Here is a 23,348-nt window from a genome sequence, read left to right on the forward strand (position 1 = left end):
CACACCTGAACTCTTGCTTTCAAATCAAGTATTTGTCAATTACGTCAATATTTATGACCACACGAAGGAAACAAACTTTTGGAATTATTCATAAAAAGTTTGACTCTTAAAACCCATTGGGGCTTTGGGTGTGAAGGAGGCTTGACCAGATTCCTCTGACAGTGGAAATGTAAACAAACAACCCACAAGCGTCATCGGATTCTGATCAATTCTGATTGATGCACAGAAGTAGTGACGTAATAATTTCCCCGTCCCACGTCCAACCAGTGAAAAAAGCAAAGAACATCAAATATAAAAAAATATTTAAAAAAGTAAAACTAATAATTTTCCGTACACAGACTTGATTTATTAGATTTTATTCCCAGAGTTGGAGATAAAACCTCAATTTGCCCCCCTCCCCCCAAAAAATAAATATTATTCAACTTACATTTTTCTCAAAGTTTTCCAGACTGAATTCATTGGGTTTGAGGAAAAACTCGGTCCTGTGCATGCGTCCGGTGTTCAGGATGATATTTGTGCCCTTCGGTACCCTGTAGCCATCTATGACGTCATCAGACAGTGCTCGGCGCATGGTGAAGTCCACCACGGGGTGGAAGCGCAAGCATTCGTTGATGAAGCTCTCCAGCACCCGTAACCTCGGGAGGTCCCCGTTCTGGAGCGACCTCTCACCTGCGGCGGAAAAAACCCCAACAACAGACGTGAGATATCGACACGCTTAAACACATCACACAGACGGCTCTTAATCATGACAATAGTATCAGTACATCATCAGTCTCCCAGCGCCTTACCTACAACAGTGTCTATCTCATGGAGCAGCTTAAACTCCACATCTGGATTCTGTTTGAGGAGCAGCAGCATGAAGAAGAGGCTGACGGACAGAGTGTCTGGGGCCGCGATCACCATCTCCAACACACACTGCCTCACGTTCTCAGCGGACAGTTCACCGTGGTTCTGAAAACACACACACACACACACACACACAAGCTGATGTTAATACACAAAGTTTGGAGGAAGTGCTGAAAGTTTTGAAAGAGGACCAAAGTGGGGTCGACTTTTCTTTGATATTGAAGCACACTAAATGGCAACGATCCAATCCTCATCCTGACCTGTGCAAATATGAGCTCTGCGGTGAAGTTGATGTTGTCCAGTTTATCCGCCTGCTCCACATCTCTCCTCTTCTGCTCCACCAGGCTCTCTATGGCATCTTGCAGCTCCTGGCTGTGAAACGACAGATGCATGACATCTTTGAAACAAAAGTCGATCGAGGAAGCGCGCTCGTCACATTGCAGAGAGGCGGATGGACTCACGCGGCCGTCTTGTGCCTTTGGTGAATCCAGGCGAGTTTGAAGTAAACGTCCGGTTTGATCAACACAGTCTGCCATGTGTCAAAATATTTCTGAATCTTCAGCAGCAGCTCTTTTTCTGTGCACAAAAAATAAATCAAAAAACACTCAATCTTAACTGTCATATCGGATTGTGTTTAACTTGCAAGATGACATTAATTCTGAGATGAATATCAATGCTGACCATTGACGGGTACACCCAGAAAGAGTCTGTTGGAGATGTCGACCACGGTGCAGCGCAGCAAACCGAGAACATCCACGCGACCCAAACCGTCCAGGTCGTCCAGGTGAGTCTGCGTGGAGGAGACGCTGACCTCCACCGTCTGCTGCAAGCCCGGACCTGTCAGGGCTGATACAGAAAAAGAGGTTACATGAACTCAATGAACCGATGGGTTCGTCTGCGGGGGCCGATGACAGGTGGGAATGCTACCTTTGGTGTAGTAGGTGCGTATCTTTTTCCACAGAGTTACGTTGTTGTTGAATATGATGCCTCTCTCGTGCATGCCCATGCAGCTGAGTCCTTGCTTGCTCCCAAAGCGTGAAGTATAATGTCCATTCTTCAGTACGTGGTGCACCGCTGATGCCCTAAAATGAAGAAACAAATACAGAAAAACAGATTATCAATTTACACTCGTATTTATTGTGTGGTAACTTTATTCATCGGCGTGAGCGGAGACAACCGACCTGCTGAGGACGAGGGTCTCCTCTCCATCGATCCAGACTCTGACGATGTCTCCATACTTGTTGTTGTAGTAGTTGCTGGCCGTGCCTATTCCAGTCCAGATGAATCTCGCATATGACAGAAGTGGGCCCAAGCCCAGGCAGAAACAAGGACCTATAAATGCCGATACAAAATGAATACAATGTCAGCTTGTATGAAATTCAGTTTTAAAATAGTAACAGCATATGGCACCGGCACAAAGAGAGAACAACCACTGGACCTACCCGGGACAGTCTTCTTGTCCGTGTGGTTCCATGCAGCCAGCAGCACACAGACCAGTAGGATTAAGGTTCTGGTTGCCACGGAGAGGCCCGGCGATCCCACCGCGGTGGCGTTCGGGGACATGGAGACCAGGTCCGCCACTGTGGCGTCCAAACCTACAGGAGTCATCGTCCGTTCACAGGCAGAGATCAGATCCATAAGAAGGCTGGTTTACATAAAACGAGTGCGACTGCACAAACCCGACGTTGGGCGCGAGTGATCAGAACTGCCTCAAGGATCTGGGCTTCCTCTTTATATGCAAGCCTGAGCTGGTTACGAGCCAGGTCAGGGTAATGCAAAAGCCACAACAGTGGAGGAAAATGGTAAACAATACACTGGTGACCTTGAGGCAGTTGGATTTTTGCTGTCGTGTCCTCGAGCGTATGGGTCGCGGTTTGGTTAGGTGCATGTTGTGGAGTCCGATCCAGCGGGTTCATGGCTCGTACTTGACATTTTGGTGATAAGAAGCAAAGTTTTGCTCCCCCTTTGAACATCAAAAGAATCGGACTGGAGATCCTCCAAAGGAGCACCTGGCCTGTGAGATCAAGTGAAATGCCGTTTTGTTGTTGTTAAAGCTTTATCTGTGTTGCAAAAAATATATTTTCATTTTTTGTTTACGATAAACATACATACTTCAGTTTTCTTTCATTTCCTCCACAAAAGGAAGAAGAAGGATAGTATTCGTATATTCTGTGATGTTTTTAAGCACATCTAGAGGAGCTTTTCAGTTTGATCTCTTCAACTTACAGTATTTGTGATTCCTCAGATTCCTCCATCAGACCACCAGTAGATGGAGAAGCAGAGCTGGAGCAGCGCTTGTGTCTCAAAAGGAAGTGAGGGGGGGGGGGGGGGGGGGGGGGGGGCTCATCTGTTGTGCCTTATCTTACAAATATCTGTGTATCTATAATATATATATACATATATATATATATATATATATATATTTTTTTTTTAAATATATGTATAGTATATTAAAAGCACTGTTTGTGAACATTTATTCATTTAATAATACTTTTTGTATGGCTTTCTATGAATTCTGTGAACTATGTTTCTACAAACCTCGACTTTATTTTCATGTGGTTATGCATTTGATTTGATTTGGCAATTTGTAACAAAGCCAGATTCAGTTTGGCTTCTGCCTTTGTTCCATTTTCTCATTCTGCATGAAGGACTCTGTGAATTCACTCACCGCCCACATTGGAGTCCAAGAATGCGCTCAGTTCAAATGGCCGACTGTGTGCCGAGGCCCCTGCCTCGATAACGATGCCCTGTATGATGGCTGGGACCTAGATGGTTCTGCATGATTAAGCAGACTCTCTCTCCCCCCCCCCCACCCCCCCTGTTTCTCCCCAAAACAGAAGTTAATGTAACCTTGTCTCTGTGCTCTGTGTGGTGGTCAAGCACGTCTTTGTCTCCACCACATGTGGAGGGAGTTGTTCACAAGTCAAGCAACAAGATTGATAGAAAGCTGAAAGTGGTTAAATGTCACAGCACGTACAATGTCTGAATTTATGAATTCCTCCTCGAGGAACGGCATGCAGCAATATGGACGTGAACTCCGACTATAAGCTTTATTGTATGTGACCTGCCTGAACACCAGTGAAGTCGTTCTAATTCAAATCGTTTTATTCCTCGGCTCTCGTTGATGTTCTTGAGTGTGCCATTTTACTGGCTTAATGAACTCAACGACAGCGATAAAAGTGTTAAGACGAATAAAAAAATAAACAAATCTTCCCAGTTTCTTGGACGGAGAAAAGAGGTGGGTGGGAGGATGAAGCTTGAAGGGAGACACGGCTGTCCTTGGCCTACAGCAGCAGGACGGACATGGACCTCTCAACCGGGTGGTGAGGAGAGAGATAAGCCTTCCTCCTCCGGAAGGAGGAAACAAAACCCCAAAAGATCAATGAGAGACGGAATCCGTGGGCACCATGTTGACATACTTACACCTCAGGGTTCATTAAAACGGAACCTCACTTCATCCCAATCGTTTCGTGCCACGCGTTCGAGTGTGAAGCGCCCGTGAATCAGATATTCATGCGAGAAGTGGTCGCCCTCCTCTTCCTTTTGGTTCCCGGTCTCGACTAACTGGTCGAGCCCGCGGGGTGCGGTGGACGAGAGACGCAACAAAGGAGCAGCCTCGGCCTTCTTAAGATTGTATGTGCGTACGCATCTACACATCGGCTGGAGCAATACAAGCTGTCCAACAGCTGGCCGTCAGTGACCTACAGCCTCAGGCAGGAGTTTACACACTAGAGACCCCGGTCAGCTCAGGACCTGAATCTAACAGTAATGTTACATGTTTACGCTCTCTCCTTCTGTGTGTGTGTGTGTGTGTGTGTAAAAGTAACATGAGGCACACCATGGCTGCAAGAGCAAGTAGGTCAGCTCTATATCTGCCACTGCTCCGTGTCAGCAGAGAGGATTATTAACTGACTTATTGAAACAAACTGTATTGCTAAACAAAGTCATAACTGAGGTGATTACAGAACAAGCTACACTTACACAGGCAGAACCAGCTCCCTTTCACAGTGAAGGGTCCTTCAAATGCCTGGAGTGGATCCTCCCCCCCCCCCACACACACACACACACACACACACACACACACTTCTCAGTGAAATGTCACTTTTCTGGTCGAGTTCAAAGCGTGGAAATGGGTCATAGTTGCAGTTGGTGGATGGAAGCTGTGAGGATGTGACAGGCACCGGCGCCGCGGGAGAAATGAAGGGAGGATACAGGAGTTGGGGAGGAGAGGACGTGAGCCAACTCAATGCAAACGATATTGATGTTAATGCATTTTGATGTCATGGATTAGTTGTTTTTTTCTCATTCAATTTGTCTGGTTCTAGTGTGCTCATAATATGAATATGAATGATAATAATAATAATGTGTAAAATATATGTCAACATCAATGACCAGTCAGTTTGTCTGGTGTAATGCATGCTGTCATGTGTTATGTATGTGAGTGCTTTTGTGTGTGTGTGTGTGTGTGTGATGTCAGTCTGCCCACGGCGCTGCAGTGGAATGGGTTGTCCTGAATATAAATCAGGTGACTGAACAGGCGGGGGTTTCTTCCCAGACAAGCCCAGAAGATTGTGTAATGCCCACTCCTACATTACTGGTTTGCATGTGCATGTGCACACACACACACGCACACACACACGCACACACACACACACACACACACACACACACACACACACACACACACACACACACACACACACACACACACACACACACACACACACACACACACGCACACACGCACACACACACACACACACACACACACACACACACACACAACCCCTTCTCTACTTGGCGAACCACACAACAAGCACTTTACCAGTCTGCCCTCAGACAGACCACCCGGCGCTGAAGCTGACTGGACTCTATTTGGAGCTGAATTTCACCGAAGGACTTCCTTCCTGTTGGATTGGTTCGGCTTTAGTTTGAGTTGACTCGACGTGTGTGTGGCCGGAAACCTTTTTGCCCGTCCTGTTTGACTCTTCTTTTACATTCACTGCTGCGCTGGGATTTCCTCCCCCGTGTGAATGCTGACGTTGGCGGGCGACCCTCAGAAGAGAGGAGGTGAAGTGGTGACCATGTGGATCCCGACCCCCAGCATGACTCTGCCTCAGCGTTTGGTGCTCTATGGGACGTGTGCTGTGGCGTTGATGAACTCGGTGGGCCTCCTGGTGCTCTTGGTGCAGCAGAACCAGCAACGCGTCTTGTTGGAGCAGACGGAGACAAAGCTGACGGAGGTGGAGCAGAGCTCGGTGGTGGAGTTCCTCCAGGAGGTTCCGAGAGGAGCGGCGGGGCTGAGGGCGAGCGCCGGGGAACACCAGCAAAACCAGTATCAATACCAGTACTCCAGGAATAAGAGGAGCGAAGAGCTGGAGAAGCAGACACAGCAGGAGATGCAGGAGCTCCACCAGGAGGAAGGAAAGGAGCTCCATCCGCAGGAGGCCAGCCAGGAGGTTGGAGAGGAAGCAGAGAAGAAGATGAAGATGAAGCACAAGCACCGACACGGCCAGAGTTACCACAAAGCACACGTGCAGGATGACATGATGATGATGATGACTTACTCCATGGTCCCGGTGAGAGGAGATCCCTGCTGCTGGACAGACAAAGAGATATATTTATGAATATTCTTCATAAATAGTAGCATTGTTTTGTCATTGCTGAGTAAATGCTGCATCATCAAAAATGGGTCCCTGTGACCATCAGGGAGTCTTATTGCTCCACATCCATCGTGTGGCAATGTGATTAGTTGCTAATTGTTTTGGTAATGCTGTATGCGCCACGCTAACACAATCGGGGCCTTAATGCTACACCTGTATTATTACGTAATCTATTATTAAGTTTATGAAATGTGACAGCATTTAAAGTAGCTAAATTAGCAGGACCAACTACAACAACACAATGTTTCTTACATGGTTAATATCAGTGATAATAATCCTATAATGTAATATAATTAATTGGTATATAATATAATAGTATATCATATAACACTCATCGGTGGGGGCATTGAGCGTATGAATATTTTTACTTTCGATACTTAAAAGTATATTTTGCTGTTTGCGCTTCTAATTGGGTAACATTTTAAGTTTGAGACAGTGGATATATATATATATATATATATATATATATATATATATATATATATATATATATATATAGCTGAGTGCTGAGTGGTTCCATCACACCAGGTGCTCAGTGATGGAGTAGTTGTACAGTATAGAGGTATAAGCTACTCTACTTTACTTTGTAAGTAAAGGATCTGAATACTGGTGAAATGGGGGGTCAATGAAGGGGTCAATGGAGGGGTCAATGGGGGGCCCACGACTTATTTTTGCTCCGGCGCCCGATACTGTAGTTGGTTTATCCGTTTCTAACATTTATTAATTGGCAATGTCATATTTTCACATTTTCTCTTTCTCTTCAGATCAAATTGTTGATCGATATTTGCAACAGCACCAAGGGAGTCTGCATCTCCGGTACGTCTCATACACTTTAAACTACCGACTCACGTCCAAAATACCACTGTTCGTTGTCACAGATCACAAAACGCACAATAGAAGTCAAACGCACAACTCAGGAGGCGAAGAAATCTTAACTGAAAATGAGGGAATGAGACCAGGTGGGGGGGGATATACTGGTAGATGATGAGGGAAACAACAGCGGAGTTAGCACATAAACAAATGCCAAGACACAATGAATGACACCCAATCATGTCATTTTGTATTCACTCACATCCTAAAATCCTTCTGTTGCAGGACCACCAGGACCGCCTGGTAAGTGAATTCTTCGTTCGGCATCCACATTTAAAATCTAGCCAGACTCTACGTCTCCTTTTGTGGTCAAGTGACCCGTGTTCTCGCCGCATGTGTTTTTCCATTCATACCCATGGCGAGGCCGGTTTCTGTGCCACTGCAGGTTTGCCCGGTGTGGACGGTCTTCCCGGCCACAATGGGACTGATGGCATCCACGGACTGAATGGACTCCCCGGGGCTGATGGGAAAAGAGGAAAAAAAGGTAAGGAATAAGTGAGACTCTCTTCTGTTTCTACTCACCGTCCATTTGTGTCAATGCCTCGAGCGACGCTGGCCATTTTAGTGAAGAGCAACGGGTACAATGCCACAGTCAAAGGGTTGAGTGTAACCCGGGGTTAAAGATAGCAAGAAGCACACACAGCCACTTAACATCACGCACGCACGCACACACAAACACACACACACACACTTTACTGATCCATCCATGTATCATATTGACGTTGGATTTGATTCGCAGCTGATGTTATTCATCTCTGTGGTTTCGGGCCTCCGCTAATTGGACCGGAAAACTCCTCCCCAGTATCCTCCCACTTCACTTCACTGTTCTCCTCCACAGCAGACGGCACGGCTCTAGGAAGTCAATGGAATTATTTATGGTTTTAACAATAGGGCCGAAGTCTTTTGGGTTCACGAATGCAATGTCGGAGCTATTTTTTTGCCTGATTTATTTCCATCAGGTGAGAAAGGAGAGCCGGGTGAAACGGGAGAGCGAGGAGAGGCTGGTCTACCCGGAGAGAAGGGACAACCGTCCAACGACGTCATTATTGAGGGCAAGTCGAGCTTTACACTCACTGCTTTGTGTCGCCATTTTGCATCCCTAAGTTTAAATTAAAATGATGTACAGATTCGCTAAATAAATCTTTCAAAATACCAGATCTGGGACACCACTCAGAACACATCTACTTTCTTTTACATCCAGAGGGTTTAGATGTCGTCCTCTCTTCTTTATACAGGTCCTCCTGGCCCTCCTGGGCCCCCTGGGCCCCCGGGACCTCCTGGCCCTCAGGGGCCTTCCAGAACAAGGCACCACAGAGCCAACCTTCAGGCTGCTCATAGCCTGGGTAGGAGGCCTCTATCGACCGGTATCAAACAAACAAAGTTCATTCTGGACCTAATTATTCTCACCATGTTGTCGTTGTTCTGGAGCTTTTCAACGTATCAAACAATTTACCAGTTTGCCCGTTAAAGAAGTGCGTTTCTTTTTCTGAGCCCTTTAAGGACTTCTCATCCAAGCCTTTAAAGTAAAAAATAAATAAATCTACAATTCCATAAAAACTGTGCGGCTCCATCTGCTGAGGAAGATGGTGCGATATGATCAAACGCTCCAGAACAGCTCATAAATGGTGCTTATGGTGAGAGGGTTGTGTCGAGTTTAAGAAGAAATTGTTCCTCACAGGGCTCTTACACGCGATTCCAAACGATGACACCTCATCTGTAAAGGATGCTGTGAAACTACACGAGAAGCCCGCCGAGAACACCGGTGCGTGTTCAGAGAAGCGTTTACGCAACATGTGCCGCGTGGCAGAGACCGGAAAGCATCTGAGCTGCGTGTCCTTTTGCCTCCCTTTCAGAGTGCCTGATCAAGTCTCTGATCAACCCCAGGAATGTGACGAAGATGGAGAGCACATTCGGCACGTGGATGAAAGACACCGCTCGGCTGGACGATGAGAGGATTTGGGTGGCGGACCACTTCTCTGGTAAGTTGAATGTATGTTGGACTACAGAAGCTGTAATAAGCTCTTAATTACCTTTTTTTTTAAAGCAGTGAACATTGCTCGTTCATCCCCCAGGGCGCGTGGTGAAGGAGTATCAAAGCATTGCCTCGTTCCAGAACAGCAGCATCAACGTGGACGTGAGAAAGTTCTACCAAGGATGCGGCCACACCGTCCACAACGGGTCCCTCTACTATCACATCGCCGGTACATCCAGCATTGCCAGGTGAGCCTAAAAAAAGAAGAAGAAGAAAAAGTTGGATGCGTCGCTGTCGTTTTCATTCCTTCCGGTTAACAAACCGTCTGTTCACAGGTTTGACTTCCTCACCAAGAAGCTTCACACCCTCTCCATAGAGAATGCTTTGCACCACAATCTCGCCTACCTGCTCCACAACTCCAAAACCTACTTCAAGCTGGCGGCGGACGAGAACGGCTTGTGGCTGATCTTCGCCTCCAGCGTGGACGAGAGCATCACGGTGGCCCAGCTGGACCAGAAAACCTTCTCCGTCACGTCCTATGTCAACACCACCTACCCCCGCACCAAGGCCGGCAACGCCTTCATCGCCTGCGGGGTCCTGTATGTCACCGACACCAAGGACACCAGGGTCACTTTCGCTTTCGACCTGCTGAAGGGGAAGCCGGTGAATGTGACCTTTGACCTGAGGTCTCCAGGTGGCGTGCTGGCAATGCTCTCCTACAGCCCGAAGGACAGACACCTGTATGTGTGGGACCACGGCTACGTCAGGCTCTACGTGGTCCACTTCCTCTCTGACGAGTGACGGGCTGATCGCGACAGACATGACTTAAGTAGCGGGAACTGGTTCTGACCAGTCGGCTGGTGAATCCCTCTTTTGGGAACTGGTCATATTTAGATTTTAAAGAGAGAAATATACACTTCAGTCTCAACTTTATCTTCCTGTAGAGCATTCCTGTCAGAAACCAGTGTCCCTGAAGGAAATCAGTTGTTGGTCACATTGTTAAAAATAAATACTGCTGTATTTATATGCTATTGTACATGTGAGACGTTGGTGTTGGTAATGTGTGAACTTCTTTTTTTTTTAATCATTTTGTATCAAACAGTTCATACATATTGAACTCCTAACTACTTTAGTGTTAGTGTTTTGTGCATTTGCATGACGTTTATGTATTTTCATATCGTCGCATGCTATCGCCCCTCTGATATTCTGTACATATTAGGCTGCCCAGCTGGCTTTTGTAATGAAGCTGCATGGTCCCTGCTGGTCGCTCGTTCCTTCTCGACAGAAAAATTACAAGAAACAACAGCGCCAAAATCAGCCTGATGAAATAAAAAGAATTTATTCACTTTACAAAGGTAAAACTCTGACCATGACCTGTTCTCTCACACACCTCCAGGCTCAAGTGCCCGAGTAACATCTACCCATGATATTGGCTTCTTTTGCATTAGTTCATGCACACACACACGCGCATCTATATACACACACACACACCCACACATCAGTAGGACCATTGTAAAACACTTAAGCTACATACAATACACATAGTGGGCCGAAAGAGGGAGAGAAACAGAAATCTCTTTAATAAATACCATACACACACACACACACTTAACAAAAGTCACAACTAATCCAGCTGGTATGATACAAACCAAAAATAAAGAAATGCTTTCATGTTTGTACAAGCTGTTGTGGTATTTCATATATATATATATATATATTCATGTATATATATTTATATAATTTATATATTAAAACTATTTCAAACGTTTCACTAGTGGGCCAAATAAAGCCAGACATTCATTTGTATATAACAGTTTCTTCTTCGATATCCTATCTATTTGAAATAAACTTTTAGTGTCTCCAGAATTTGAGTGCAAATATCTATTTCTTATGGATGAAACGGTAAAAACAACAAGCGAGGTAACGCACACACTTACATACAGACTGTGTTGCACTTCTCCCAGTCGGCTACAGTAAAACCCCTCAAATTCCTAAAATAAAAAGGGCAATAAGTTAAATAGGAATAGTCAACCAAAAAAAAAAAAAAAAAAAAAAACACAAAACATGTAAATAATTTAAATAACATAATTAAATTCATTTAAAAACAAATTCCAGAATATCGTTGTGCAAAAAGTGAACCTTTGTGTTTCTGCTCTTGGGAGGGTGGGCATTCGGGGGTTGGACCAGACGGATGGAAACATTAAAATCACGGGAATAAAACACATCATCTTCAAACAGGAATGTTCTAGCAGGGAGTCGGCCGCACAAACAGGCATTTGAGGGCGGGAGGGCGAAGGGGGGGCAGGCGTAGAGATGGCAGACAGACACACACACACACACACACACACACACACACACGCACACGCACACGCACACGCACACACGCACACGCACACACGCACACACACACACGCACACACGCACACGCGCACACGCACACCGAGCCTGAACCAGGAGAGGGCCAGAGTGAGTGACGGGCAGCCAGTGAAAAGGAGGGTGGGGAGAGCAATGCACCATCAACTCCTCCGTAAAGGTCTGAGAAGAGCTGGGCAAAAAGGGCAAAACCATTGAAACAAAATGCAGATTCCAACAACTCGATTCACACCGGAAACCACTGACTTAATAACAAACCACAGTGCTGGTTACAGTAGATGCTAAGAGATTTCAGCTGTGGGCACAAAATGACGACGGTTACACACTTTTAAAAGTTTTGCTTGAGCACTTTTACAGAGCACTATCAATAGACCTGTGATTGCATCGCGGAACGAGAACAGGACATGCATAGCTTCCCTATGGACACACTCTAAGAGTAGAGATTCTTCAATAAAATTACAATAAATTTAGCTTTAAAATCAAGTATGATACCTTTTGCTCGTAACTTTGCCTTCGGCCTTTTTTTTTTTGGGGGGGGGGGGGGGGGGGGGATGTTTGCAGCTCCGTTTTTCCCCCCCATTGTGGATATGATTTACATCAACGGTAAACCCATGAACACGGCACACTCTGAAAGATGCCAAAAGCCTGGTGGTCTTTTGACTCTTCCCCCATCAATTATACTATTAATGCCTAGCAAGTGTAAGCTTCTTGTGTTTTTTCCTTTCTGTCTCTTTCCTCTTTGGACCCTCAGAAGCCGACGTAGACGTTACAGGATGTCAACCAAGCTGCTGGGGATATTGTAGCGGTCAGGGAGGACCCTCATCTTCAGGGTGCCGTCCGCTCCACAGGTGAAGATGCGGTTGCCGGGCCGCGTTTCCACCTGCATGACACCGGCACCGATGTTGCGGAAGATGGACTGCTTGGTATGCTCGGTGCTAAAAGAGTGCATGAGACCGTTGCCGGTTAACTTCCACACCTGGAGAGAAAGGAGAGAGAGAGAGAGAGAGAGAGAGAGAGAGAGGAAGGAACAAGTGTTAAGTTTCTTTTTTTCAAACCTGTACCAAATACTGTCTTTTATCATTTTTTTTATTATGCAAAGCCACTGTGATTGTCAAGTTCTGAATTCAATGAGCATTAAGAGTCCAGGGGAAGACTGAATCGTGTTAACACAGCAAATGTATCAGATTTCTTGCGGTCTATTTATTTATTCTATATTGTTTAATATGTCGCCACTTGTTTTTATCAATAATGGCAAACGTAATACTTCCAGCAAATGCCCAGAAAGAACAAGAGTCATTCTTTTAACATTTATTATATATTTGAATTGAACCAATAGCTATTGTATCAGCAGAAACACCAGAAATGACATTTAGTAGTAGGCCTGAACACAGAATCAGACATTAATCCTCAGCGCACAAAGTACGGCTGCAAACGTGTCGTGGTAGGTCAGTGAGCGAGCGATGGAGCAATGAGTCACCTTCATGTTGCCCTCCGCAGAGCCAGTGACGAAGAAGTCCTCGAAGGCATCCAGTGCGAGGGCTTTAATGGCTGAGTCATGGGCCTGGAAAGTGTGGAGCAGCTGCCTCTGGCGGATGTCAAACACGCACACAAAGCCCTTTCTGCCTCCAGTGATGAGCAGCTGCTGTTTGGAAGCGTACTGCAGCACAGTGGCCCCGTTCTCATGGCAGGGGAACGCTGAAGAGGTGGGTGGGAAGAGATGAGGGGTTGGATCACAACTTGAGAAACGGGGGAAATCATTACGCTCGGCTTGTTTGACGCCTTTTGGGATTTCTTACCGTGGACCATGGTATTGCTTGGTGAAATCAGAGTATCCCACAGGCAAACGTTTCTGTCGACGAAAAGATGACGTCAGTGAGTCGATACCAACAGAGAAAGATTTGTGTTGTTCTGTACAGACACTGACCTGTTGTCATTGGACTGTCCGGCTGTGGCGATGAGGCTGGAGGAGGTGATGAAGGCAAAATCACCGCAGGTCTTAGTGTGGCACTGCCAACTCTGTAGGGCAACACACAGTACATTATACATGTTAATGACTCATAGTTCAGTTTTGTCTAAAGATGTCTGTGTGTGTGTGTGTGTTGGGGTGGTGATGAAGGAGGTGAGGGAGGCAGGTGGAGACCTCACCAGGTAGGGTTTGGGGTTAGATGATGTCTGGTTGACCTGCCAGAGACTGAGGAAGCCCTCTCCGTCAGCAACTCCACACTGCAGGAAAAGCACAGAGCAATCAGAGAGATCACAGCGAATAGACAAAACACAGACGCTGCACTCTCTGTGTGTGTGTGTGTGTGTGTGTGTGTGTGTGTGTACCTTATTGCCCTGGGAGTTGAAATAGAGCCGGGTGACCCGAGCATTGCCTGCTTGTCTGAAGCAAATGAGCTGTTGAGGTCTGTTCCATTCAAACATTCTCACACTGCCGTCCTGAGCCCCCGTCATGTCTGACACACACACACACACACCCCGAGAGAGAGAGAGAGAGAGAGAGAGAGAGAGAGAGAGAGAGAGAGAGAGCAGACATAAGAAAAGAGAGATAAAAAAGTAGGGAAAGTGAGAAGTTAGTCAAAATGAAAATATGAAATACTGTTTATCAAACTCATAAGCACAGGCTCTGCTGTGTAAACACTTACAATACTGATATATGGGATGGGATGTCATTCTCTTCACATTGTTTAGATTCCTCTTCATAATCTGAAAAAACAACAACAATAACATCAATTAATATTATGTAACGCATGATGTCCAGAAAATAAAATTATAGTTTTTAGGTTGAAATGAAACAACCAAAACCTTTCATCTGTGTTCTGTTTATTGACAAATGCTTACTGATGATTTTGATAAACTGACATGCTGATAAGCCCGAGATTTGTCTGAATGTTTGAATACAACAAACAGGCTTCACTGCAAACGGGCACAAAACAAAAAACCACAGCATCATAAACATCTGAATAGCTTTCAATGTCCAAAATATCTCCCACATATTTCACAGAAATGAAGAGCCCGTTTTCAGCGCTTATGCCAGCGTGAACTTACATTTCTTAATTTTCTTTCTTTTGTATCAATGTTCCCGTTATGATTTACCAATTGAAGCAGACCCCGCCGTACATTGAAGCAAGGCTCTTCGGTAATCCCCTGAACCTGCATGACACACTCTGTCCCGTCTTAGTGTATCACACACACTACTACCAACATTTATCAACATGGCTGGGACATGGAGAACCCTGGCTGCGTGTAAGAGTGACGCACATCTGTACCTTGGGTTACCGGCTGTGAGAGCTGCTGGCTGCTATCTGTGTTTATGTACGTCCATCTCTGCCATACAAACACAAACCCCCTCTCTGTATCAGCCTCCATAGACTCAGCAGGCCAGCTGTTTAGTCGGCACGACTCAGTTTGGCTCGACATTGATAAGAGTTCAAAATACAAACCTTTCCCGAATATGTGCAGGGGCCCACAGGCTGCAGAATTAAATCAAAATAGTCAAGATCCTTTAAATGATAAAATCAGAAGTTTTTCTCCTGTTTAAATGCGGGTTAATAAAGCTAAAGCTTTGCATGTTATGAAAAGAAACACTGCAGACTTCTTTAGAGGTCTATCGGCTTCAAAACAGAGCTCAGTGTCCCTCTCCTGGCTAGAACAGAGAACTGCATACCCAGTTCGGCTGCGTTTGTGTACATCTGTGTTCAAAGTGCATAAACTCGTACCACACTGGCTCCCATGCTGGTCTGCCCACTGCCGAGCCATGGCATGGCTGCAGAGACCGCCATCTGTGGAGGTGCGAAGGGAGCCGAGCTCGCCTGGGCAATGTTGGTATGAGAAGATCGATGGTCGGCATCGTCAGAGCTGCAAAACACAACACAAGCATAACCATCACGATGCACAGAGACTCAGCTATTCACATACAAAACATTTGACACAGACATAAAGAAAGTTACTGACGGTGTGTCTGCAGGGTTCACAAAGTTACATTTTTACAATCATAATGACCAAATTATGAAAGTATGATGGAAAACCAGTAGGGACAAATGGCATCTATGACTCTGAATCTCACCTCCGGGACTCCTTATCAAAGTCATCCCCTATCCAGGTGTAGGGCTGGACGGCCACCAGAGAAGACACGTCCACTTCTTGGACGTCATGAGTGGAGGCTAATACGATCTCGTTGGAGTTAGACTGGAAAAAGAGGGAAGCAAGGCAGCAAGGAGGGAGGAAAATACATTAATTAATGTAATTAATTAAATGTGGATTTGGTGGTCAGCATCCTAGAAAGTAACTGATGAATAAGTGTGTATTCATAGACAGGTTCCTGGAAAGGAGTATATCATCTGGTACTGTCTCAGAACATTGTCTATATCTACCCTTTACGCTTTATGTAGTTCTTTCCATGAAGAATTAGGAAATTATAGACCCATACAGAATTTTTTTTAAATCACATCCTTACCTTATTGATGGCAAATGCCATGATTATATCAGACTCCTTGTGAATTATTTTAGCCTTTCCTCCGGGGTAGCCCAGATCTGCCTCCACCTTGAGAAGAAAAACAATACATCAAGGTTCAAAGGTTAAAGCTACAGTAGGGCGGCTTCAGGGCCAATGATTGTAATCAAATTGTTCAGAAGCCTATTCTTCAAAAATTCTGTTTATGTTGACTTAATTTCCTTCTACGCCAAAACTCGGTCAAAAAGATATCCCACTTTACGTGTTGATAGTGCAAAGTACAACTACATTCATAAGTGGAGAATGTGAATGTCCACAATTAAATATTGACTATTGATTTTGGGATACCCTGGTGACAACACCCTCCATATGATCAGCAAGCCTTTCACAGCCCTGACAGTGAGCATGCAAGTTAGTACGTCTACTTTGTTTGTTTTTTTGCTTTTGGGGACAGCAGAATCAGTCCAGCTACAGAGGAGAAAGGAGTGAGAAACACAGGGACATGTGTTACTGGTCGGGGATCGGATGTGAGGCCATGTGAGCGGATGTCAAAGGTGTCCCAGTGAGACGGAAAGATACGTTGTTAGATCTAAGCCTGAAAGCCTGATTTTATGCCAGAAATATTGCCAGAACAGTCACCATCATGCCAAGCTGAGGAGGAGGCGTGGGGTTTGTATGCGTATTCATAGTCAGTGTATTCTTTGCAGTAGATGGTGGTCAGCAAGCCCCCAGTTTGGAGAGGCAGATAGGAGAACCGACACAGGAGCAAAGCAATGCATCGCAGTGGACTTAAAAAAAAAAAAAAAAGTATTTCATTTCATTTCATCATTTCATCATTTCCCCTTAAAAAAAAAAAAAAAAAAAAAAAGTATATTTAGAATACTTTCACCGCTTTAAGTTGCCGCTAGTCATCCCTTCACGACGGGGAAGTGAAGCCGTTTTTTTGTCAATAAAGTACACTTAGACTGACCTATAGTCTTTGGCAGCACATTGCTGAGCTTTATGCTGGTACTCATTTCTGGTTCTCCAAACTGGGGGCGGAGCCAACCGGCGTCTACTGCAGGTGGTGATGCACCAAGTGTGGCTAAAGATGCACGGTGTGCATGAGGTGCACAATACTTCTTTTAAAGTTGACTTGACTTTGGCTCTCCTTGAAGCTTGGCTTTACTGTGACTCTCCCAGACAGACAGATGGACAGACATAGCCGGGGGCCTTGGCCGGTACAGTAAATGATACTACCTTATAGGGACTGCTAGCTCCTGCTATGCAGTTTGGGTTTATACGGTCCATGTGGTTCTCTACAGACTTCACAACACACACAGAGGCAATGTAGACACACGACACGGCACGACACAAAACACATGCACAAACACAGAAAAATAAAACATGGAATGAATAGAAAATGTAAAAAGGGTCGACAGGATCTTTGATGTACACGCAATGCAAACAACTCGAAACAGGGTCCGCCTCCTGAGCATGGAGCTACAGTCATGGAGCAGTAAGAATGAAAATATGAGTTATGGAGCCAAGCGCCTCAGTTTAATTTCAAGTTATCGAGTTACGCGAGCGAGCAACTTGCAATAATAAGAAGCTAAGCATCTGGGACCAAAATCACTGGGACTTTTGTCTAATTTTGGACTGGCAGCGACAGTAGCCGTCTGTCATCAAAGTGGTTACATAATAATGAATAGTTCCAGACACCGCAGAAGGCAGTGAACCGTCCCGTGCTCGGTTTAAGATGTCAAAGGAGGCAAAGCAATGATAATGACTACAACAAAAACACAGATAAATGCTGACTGAGCACTTCTCTGTGTATTACAGCAAAGTGATGGATTTATTGACATAGGTTGGACCTTGGTATCACAACACAGTCATCCATTGAGGCACATGCGCAAAGCTTTTACGGCCTATGATTAAGCCCTTCTTCTGTCCTTGCTACTGCCGTGCACCAGATACCTTTCAGAATTTGAAGCTGTGTTATAAATCTGATAAACGCCTCCATAAATCATCATTTCCAGTCTTAAAAGTGTGTACATTAAGTTTTTCATGCATGTGGGCAACCTTTTGTACACATGCTCTGCAAAAAGAAAATATAATGAAAGTGAAAGTAAACTATATTCTGGATTGGCCCATATATAAATGATGTACTTGTCTAAACAATAGCCCTCTTTGTCACCTGTAAGATTTAAATTCAGGAAAAACAGGAAATGTACATTCAATAAATAACACCTTAAATATTAAACATGCTTTTCAAAGAAGCAGAAATATTTCTCGGGCTTCTGTCTTCCAACATTTCTTGGCTGCGTGTCAGTTCGTTGGCGACAGTTACGAGTCTCATCAATCACTAGCATCATTGTTGTCATGTGGATATTATGGGCCCCTTTTTTCAACACGGTCTCTTAATCTGCCGGTGCTTGCACTTTAGACTGTAGTGACCCGAGCCAGTCGCACCGGTCTGTAATTTACAGATCACATATGAACCTCTCTTAGTTAAATGTGACACAAAGCCACTTATAAAAATGTAATTTCCAGGAGAATATAGCATTATATTTGGGCCAATGCAGTGATTGTGTTGGGGTAAGTGAAAATGACTGTAATACAAAAGTAAAATTCTAATATGTTGGTGTAAATAATTAAGTTAAATACAACATGTGTGGGTGTAGTAGTTATGATAGCTAGTGAACACTGAAGTGAAGAAAAAACAAGCAGATATTTATATATGCATGTTTGGCTGCTGACCTCACTCTGCTTCCTTTTCTTCGTAAAGATGTAACGGATCAAAGTCTCCTGAAGAACTTCCTGTTTGACCAGGAAATGCCAAAGACGTCGGGCTGGAAAGGACTGATGGTTCTTTGTCCTGATAGAAATAAGTTGGTCACATGTGAGTACATCCACTAACGGAGACTTATGTTCAATACCATAATATACGACCTTCTACGAAATGCGTGACTGAAATCCGTTCTGATATGGAAAGGGAAAATAAAGCCAAAATGGTTTTAATATTATAGTTCATCTTTCTCTATAATATCAAACTTATAAATATTTAATATAAACCCTTATGGGCTGCAGCAGGTCGGTATACCAATATGAAATATATTTTTAAATAAAGAAATATACAAACAAACATTTCACAAACGTATCTTGAGGTTTGCTACTGTTGGCTAAAGGGCGCTGGCTGTTACTACTAAACAATGTAGTTCTTTCAAGAGAACGTTGTTCGGGTGAAATATTCTTTTAGGAGCGGTGCACTTCAGAAAAGGTCTGCTTGGGATCCCGAGCTATGAGTTGGTTTGTGTTAGTGTCAGCATCGCAGTGGTTGTGTGTCTTCCATTTGTTGTCAGTCACTCTTAAGTAGTGTGGAGTCGTTAAATGTTAACGTTTCTGAATGGCCTGGTTAATTCAGAAGTAAAAAAGAAATGTAAATATTGTTTTTAAAAAGTGTGTGAGAGTGTCTCGACATTTTTGCATTTGATTAATACTCACTTGAAGGGCGTGTTGTCTGGCTCCAGCATGGCTTTGTGTCGGAGTATGGCCGGGCCACCTCCTGCGCTGAGGTCAGTGGGGAAAGTGTTGATGTAGTTGGGAGGCGGGCCGTCAAACTTGTTCATTCTCTCCAGCAGAAGCTGCTCCCAGTTCTCTAAAGTCTTCAACACTGCATTGCTGAGAGGGGAGACGACTGGCAGGTCTGTGACACAAACACACGAATATACAGTAAATACTGTGTACAGGCAGCGGCATCACCAGCGAACGGTTTATTTATACAAATTATTTTCAACATACTAAAAACGTTTCACGCCCGTGTGTACCTGCGAAGTCGAGGCCAGTGATGGGGAGGAAGTTCTTGACGTTGTGATGAGCCAGTTTCACCATCACCAGGCGGATCAGAGCCCAGCTGCGTACCGCACAGACAGACATGCAAGTTTAAAGTCTGATCCAAAGACTTTGAATTAGTTACGAAGCGAGGGTGAGCCCTACCTGTAGGAGTTGGGGTCAGAGTGCTCCGTTATCTGCGTGTCAGAGAGGAAGGCGTCATCGTCATCGTCTTCATCGTCCTCTGCGCCGCTTTCGTCTGAGTCACACAGAGCATTGCTGTCCGACAGTGGCAGGAAGGGCTGAGAGGGCGGAAATAATGATGGAGGAGAAAAAAGCAAATGAATAAGGCAGATAGAGAGAAATAACTTTTGAATGACCTGAAGACTATGAGTCACAGATCTCATCACTTGATTCAACATATGTGGAATTGAATGCCTTACTTTGGCCACAAAGTAGTCCCACATGCTCAGCTCTGGGGGAATGAACTTCTCCCTGTATGCGGGTCTCTCTGTGGGCAGAGGAGGCGGGGCGGCTGGCGTCTCCTTCACAGGGCGTCCAGGAACGAGCATCCTCATGTTGAACCTGCGTCTGTATCGGTCCACATCCTCCGCTGGGGGCTGAGGGGGAGCTGCTGGGGGGGGGGGGGGAGAAGAACGAAGAGATGGTATCTTTCAAACACAATGAACTCGGCAGTCTGCTGCAAACTGACCTTCAGTTTTGTATCAATGACGAGGATGAGCTGAGACTCAGCACCATGTTAAAGCCAAAAGAAGGTCAAGAAGTAGAAAAGGAGGACAATCCGACATCCTTGATGGAGCTGAATTATTAACTTTGAACATTAACCTTAATCCTGCCTAAAATGTGGTTCCCGTCTACAAAATCTATTCTACGACCTGGATGACTTATAGCACACAAAAGAAAAGCGATACACTTGGAACAGAGACACAAATGCACATACACACACACACACACACACACACACACACACACACACACACACAAACGTTTAGGATGAAAAGCACAGGGCAAGACACACTGGGCATGTGCACAAACCTGCCCCATTATCCTGGGTGACTATCTCTGGCATTGCACCAGACAAAACAAGACACAAACCAGAGTAGACAGTGTAGTTAGACACACAGATACTACACAGAACATTACATAAGTTAATCAGTGTATATTTGATGTAGTGCGTGGCACAGAGTACACACAGAAAACACATCAAACAACGATGGCACATTTAGTTGAGCAGTCATGTGCTACACGTTTTCTCGTACCGACGGCACTTGAGGGAGGCAAACACGATGAGTTTGGTGACTGCAACATTTTCATTTTAAGTGAGTGTTCACTGGGCCGTTGTGAATGCATAACATGGGTGTGTGTTGAGACATGCCGGTAATCCTGCAGGCACACTCAAAAGGGCAGAGTTTTAACATTTGGCGTAGTGATTCCTATCAACTCGGCTGGCATTTAAGATCTCCGCTAACCAGCCCTTCAAAAGGCTCTTGGCTTTGTTGAGAGCTATCTCAGCCTCTACGGCAATATTGAGTCTAAATGCCAGCCCATCTCGTCCTCCCCCGCTAATACAACGTGAGCACAGATTACTTTGGCCTAATGAATATGAATGAACAGTCATCAGACTCGGACTTAAACAGTACAGCTACTCGGGAAATGGCTCAATTTCTACAAAAGAAAATGAATAATTGAATGCAGACAAACAGCTGAATCAAGTCACACAAGAGCTCTATCTACAATATGGGTATTACCTCTACTGCTAACGACTGATGCACAGAGTGATGCACTCTGGTCCATTCACATTCTCTTTTTAAACAGCTACAAAAGGGATCAAATAGAACTAGATGTGCAGCTCCAGCTCTACAGTAGTTGTCAGTGTCTAACAACCTCTCAAGGTGTACCTGGTTTAGTCTCAGATTCAGATTTAGTCTGAGAGGGCTGCTCAGCCTTGGCCTCTGAACACTCCTTGCTAGGCCCAGCTGTTGCTTCGGTGGCACAATAGGAATGACACAATGAGATGAGCATAGAGGACGTCACAACATGTACATGCAATGCAGCACACACACACAAACACACACGCGCACTCACTCACACACACACACACACACACAGCTGTTGGCTTATCATAACACTGAACACAGATGACAATGTCTTCATCGCACTAGTGAGCGTTTTTGTTTGTTATGGGCATTCAGTTGTAGCTGCACGAGAGAGAGAGGGGTAAGTCAAGCATCTGCAACAATGCAAACCTGTACAATTACCATGCACTGCAATCCTGCAAACCAGCACTGCAATCCACCAGCCCAGTTACTCACAGCTGGTCTTAGTTGCTGGTGCCACAGTGCCAAACCCCTCTCCCCTTGAAACGGGAGGAGGGGGGCGTTTGGGGCACCGGGTTTCAGTGGGGATGGGAGTGGGGTTTGGGGTGAGGCTGCTCTGCTCAGGTCTTCCTGCCTCTTGAGAGTCCTGTGGCCTGGCTGCCTCAAAGTCAGCTGGCACTGGGACACAGGGCAGAGGGGCACACTCACACAAGACACCACACAGCAGCAGCAGCATCTTAGGAGCATCAACTGGACAGGACCAAGTGTATGTCTATGTCAATGTGTAGACAGGCCGGATGGATGGAAGCATTGCCTCAAGTTCAGAGATAAGTCAGGATGTAGAAAGTCAACAGATGAAGTAGAAGAGGACAACGACAAGAAAAGGAGTACAGGGACAGGGACAGTTCATGAAGACCAGGGAGGAAGACAAAAGACATCGATGACGGAAATAAAACAGATTAGTAATCAACAAAATAGTAACAAACTAATTATTCTACCTGGTGGGGCCTCGGGCCTCTTTGGCTTAATAATGAGTTTGGCCCCTCCCCCAAAGACAGCGGCCCACATGCGGTTGTTGAGGGGGTGTGCCGCCAGGCGGAAGAGTTCATTGCTGCTGTGGGTGCCCAGGCCGTGAATGAGCAGTGCAAGATAAACAGCCATGACCCCTTCACACAGCAGCACGTTGAGCCTCGGCTGGTCCTCCTCTCTGGCAGACGTCAACAGAGAAATCAGGGACGACACACCTGCAGAGAGAGGACACACACACACACACACACACATGGCATTTGTGTCAGAGATAAACCTTCCACCGCAGAATAAAACCCTATCTCTGCACAATACAGAATGCATTTATGAAACATTTGCATGATGGCGTGATCAGTCTCCGCCTTTCTGATTCCTTCCCAGAGGCCATGGAGCTCCTATTATAGAACACCATCTGCCTCTCTGCATAAACACAGACGGCCTGCTTTGCTCTGCCTTTCCTGCTGCTTTTAATATTCCCTCCGAATCACATCTTTGAT

The 23,348-nt window shown here is 45.3% G+C and overlaps 3 protein-coding genes across 6 annotated transcripts in view; 1 reads left to right on the top strand and 2 right to left on the bottom strand.

Annotated features, from left to right (window-relative positions):
- The window catches only part of LOC117750439 (aromatase), a 3,037-nt gene extending 445 nt beyond the window's left edge, over positions 1-2,592 (bottom strand). The window contains exons 1-8 of the mRNA XM_034561666.1: positions 2,289-2,592; positions 2,028-2,178; positions 1,774-1,928; positions 1,528-1,692; positions 1,308-1,422; positions 1,107-1,218; positions 789-951; positions 428-669 (exon numbers count right to left, since the gene is read on the bottom strand). Of these exons, the coding sequence (XP_034417557.1) occupies positions 428-669; positions 789-951; positions 1,107-1,218; positions 1,308-1,422; positions 1,528-1,692; positions 1,774-1,928; positions 2,028-2,178; positions 2,289-2,484 (1,299 nt within the window). The 5' untranslated portion in view covers positions 2,485-2,592. The remainder of the gene's footprint in view (positions 1-427; positions 670-788; positions 952-1,106; positions 1,219-1,307; positions 1,423-1,527; positions 1,693-1,773; positions 1,929-2,027; positions 2,179-2,288) is intronic.
- A 3,287-nt stretch (positions 2,593-5,879) lies between these two features.
- Positions 5,880-10,206, top strand: gldn (gliomedin). The gene is made up of 10 exons (XM_034561654.1): positions 5,880-6,425; positions 7,274-7,325; positions 7,605-7,622; positions 7,765-7,863; positions 8,339-8,440; positions 8,615-8,722; positions 9,058-9,141; positions 9,233-9,358; positions 9,452-9,599; positions 9,687-10,206. The coding sequence occupies exons 1-10, from the start codon at positions 5,880-5,882 to the stop codon at positions 10,150-10,152; spliced, it is 1,749 nt and encodes a 582-aa protein (XP_034417545.1). The 3' UTR covers positions 10,153-10,206.
- Positions 10,207-12,259: 2,053 nt separating this feature from the next.
- Positions 12,260-23,348, bottom strand: part of dmxl2 (Dmx-like 2) — a 37,740-nt gene continuing 26,651 nt past the window's right edge. The window contains exons 38-56 of one of the 4 annotated variants that reach the window (XM_034559375.1): positions 22,824-23,069; positions 22,321-22,503; positions 21,907-21,990; positions 20,431-20,621; positions 20,153-20,289; positions 19,984-20,069; positions 19,661-19,862; positions 18,917-19,034; positions 17,417-17,482; positions 16,181-16,267; positions 15,791-15,912; positions 15,444-15,582; positions 14,370-14,430; positions 14,053-14,180; positions 13,870-13,947; positions 13,649-13,740; positions 13,521-13,573; positions 13,202-13,419; positions 12,260-12,700 (exon numbers count right to left, since the gene is read on the bottom strand). In XM_034559375.1, coding sequence (XP_034415266.1) covers positions 12,491-12,700; positions 13,202-13,419; positions 13,521-13,573; positions 13,649-13,740; positions 13,870-13,947; positions 14,053-14,180; positions 14,370-14,430; positions 15,444-15,582; positions 15,791-15,912; positions 16,181-16,267; positions 17,417-17,482; positions 18,917-19,034; positions 19,661-19,862; positions 19,984-20,069; positions 20,153-20,289; positions 20,431-20,621; positions 21,907-21,990; positions 22,321-22,503; positions 22,824-23,069 — 2,501 coding nt within the window. In that variant the 3' untranslated portion in view covers positions 12,260-12,490. The remainder of the gene's footprint in view (positions 12,701-13,201; positions 13,420-13,520; positions 13,574-13,648; positions 13,741-13,869; positions 13,948-14,052; positions 14,181-14,369; positions 14,431-15,443; positions 15,583-15,790; positions 15,913-16,180; positions 16,268-17,416; positions 17,483-18,916; positions 19,035-19,660; positions 19,863-19,983; positions 20,070-20,152; positions 20,290-20,430; positions 20,622-21,906; positions 21,991-22,320; positions 22,504-22,823; positions 23,070-23,348) is intronic. The other 3 variants (XM_034559352.1, XM_034559368.1, XM_034559360.1) reach the window with 3 other exon arrangements.

Source organism: Cyclopterus lumpus, chromosome 3 (assembly GCF_009769545.1).
Source record: "Cyclopterus lumpus isolate fCycLum1 chromosome 3, fCycLum1.pri, whole genome shotgun sequence".
Classification (NCBI taxonomy): domain Eukaryota; kingdom Metazoa; phylum Chordata; class Actinopteri; order Perciformes; family Cyclopteridae; genus Cyclopterus; species Cyclopterus lumpus.

Excerpts from the sequence above, each read along its gene's own strand:
- gldn (XM_034561654.1), top strand. The coding sequence starts at position 5,880 with ATGCTGACGTTGGCGGGCGACCCTCAGAAGAGAGGAGGTGAAGTGGTG. Across the intron at positions 6,426-7,273 it reads TGACTTACTCCATGGTCCCG|ATCAAATTGTTGATCGATAT; the intron begins GTGAGAGGAGAT and ends CTTTCTCTTCAG. Across the intron at positions 8,441-8,614 it reads CATTATTGAGGGCAAGTCGA|GTCCTCCTGGCCCTCCTGGG; the intron begins GCTTTACACTCA and ends TTCTTTATACAG.